Below are 1,710 nucleotides of genomic sequence, written 5' to 3'. Positions count from 1 at the left end.
TTACTAAAGAAGACAGGGCTTCCCTGGTGGCTCAGATGGTAAAGCGTCTGCCTGCAATTAAGGAGACCCAGGTTCGATCCCTGGGTCAGGAAGATCCCCTGGAGAAGGAAATGGCCACCCACTCCAGCATTCTTGCCTGGAGAATCCCATGGTCAGAGGAGCCTGATAGGTTACAACCCATGGGGTCACAAAGAGTTGGACATGACTAAGCGACTTCACTTTCACTTTTCTTACTAAACACACGTTTCCATAAGTGCTTGCCAGAGTGTCCGGCATCCGTCCTCTGCACGGTGCTGCCATGCGGACGTGCTCGGGTGTTCCGAGCTTGCTTTCTCTGCTTTGCAGCCTCTTTTGCCTCTGCACGCACGGCCCGCCTCAGGCGGCCCTTCCTGGCACGTACGCGCCCGTGGTGCGCGGTTTACTCCTGGCTGCCCTACTGACCCTGTGCCGTGCTCTCTAATACACAGTGCTGGGCGGCTCAGTGTGCAGGTGTGGTGGGGTGTTTACATGAGTGTGTCCAGTGGCCAGTGGCCTCCCTTCCCTGGGTCTCAGCTGCTCTGCCTGCCACACGGGTGATGGTAGCGCCAACCCCAGGGAGGGTGAGAACACGTGATGAGCGAGAACAGGTCATGAGTTTACACAGGGCGTGACGTGGCCTGGTCCTGCCTGCTGTGGTGCCCCCGTTCGGGAACTCTGCTCAGAGCATCCTCTAGAACTGCGGAGCCCTGGTGCCCCTGGTGGAAGCACTGAGCTTCAAGACGGGGGTTTAGTGACGGAGGAGACAGAGTCTCATTGCGCCAAGAAGAGACCAGATTATTGCTGAGCTTGGAAAGCGAGTCAGGGGTCCCATGGGGTTTGGTGGTCACCCTATAGTGTGGCTGGGCTCCCCGGCCTCCTCTGGGGCAGGCGTGACTCAGAGCTCTCTGATACTCGGAGAGGGACAAGGGCAGGCCATCAGTGGGGGAAACGGCTCAGAAGGAGAGTCAATTACGGGAGAAAAGGGAATCTGAGAAACGATTAGAGTAATAGAAACACCATGGCCAGGGAATCCATGCAAATAGTGTGGGAAGGAAAAAAACTAGGGGTAGGGAGGTAAGAATGAAGGCAGACAGGAAGGAGCGCGGGGACCAGACGCTGTGGGCACTGTGCCGCGCGCTGCCTGGGTTATAACTTCACCAATGACACCGCGTGGCTGTTAACCCATCCTGCAGACGGGAAAGCTGAGGTCCGACGGGGGTCAGGTGACCCAGCTCAGGCTGCTGGGGGCTGCCGAGGGCGGAGCTGCGGGTGGAGGCTGGGTGGGAGCTGCGAGCAGGAGCCTCCCTCGGTTGACGCCCCCGCGTGCGCCCCGCAGGAAATGCGAGCGCGCCCTGTGCCACGACTTCCTGGAGTGCCAGAACGCGCCCGCGCGCATCACGCACTACCGGCTCAACTTCCAGACCGGGCTGCTGGTGCCCGCGCACATCTTCCGCATCAGCCCGGTGCCCGCCTTCGCCGGCGACACCATCGCGCTGACCATCACCAAGGGCAACGAGGAGGGCTACTTCGGCACGCGCCGCCTGAACGCCTACACGGGCGTGGTCTTCCTGCAGCGCACCGTGCGCGAGCCGCGCGACTTCGCGCTGGACGTGGAGATGAAGCTCTGGCGGCAGGGCTCCGTCACCACCTTCCTGGCCAAGATGCACATCTTCTTCACCACCTTTGCCCTGT

The 1,710-nt window shown here is 60.6% G+C and overlaps 1 protein-coding gene across 1 annotated transcript in view; it reads left to right on the top strand.

Annotated features, from left to right (window-relative positions):
* The window catches only part of FBLN2 (fibulin 2), a 48,987-nt gene that overhangs the window by 46,133 nt on the left and 1,144 nt on the right, over nucleotides 1-1,710 (top strand). Inside the window, exon 19 of the mRNA XM_010862526.1 lies at nucleotides 1,355-1,710. Within this exon, the coding sequence (XP_010860828.1) occupies nucleotides 1,355-1,710 (356 nt within the window). The remainder of the gene's footprint in view (nucleotides 1-1,354) is intronic.

The sequence above is a fragment of the Bison bison genome, unplaced genomic scaffold (genome assembly GCF_000754665.1).
Source record: "Bison bison bison isolate TAMUID 2011002044 unplaced genomic scaffold, Bison_UMD1.0 scf7180017864482, whole genome shotgun sequence".
NCBI lineage: Eukaryota > Metazoa > Chordata > Mammalia > Artiodactyla > Bovidae > Bison > Bison bison.
This window is presented reverse-complemented; position numbering and strand designations above follow the sequence as displayed.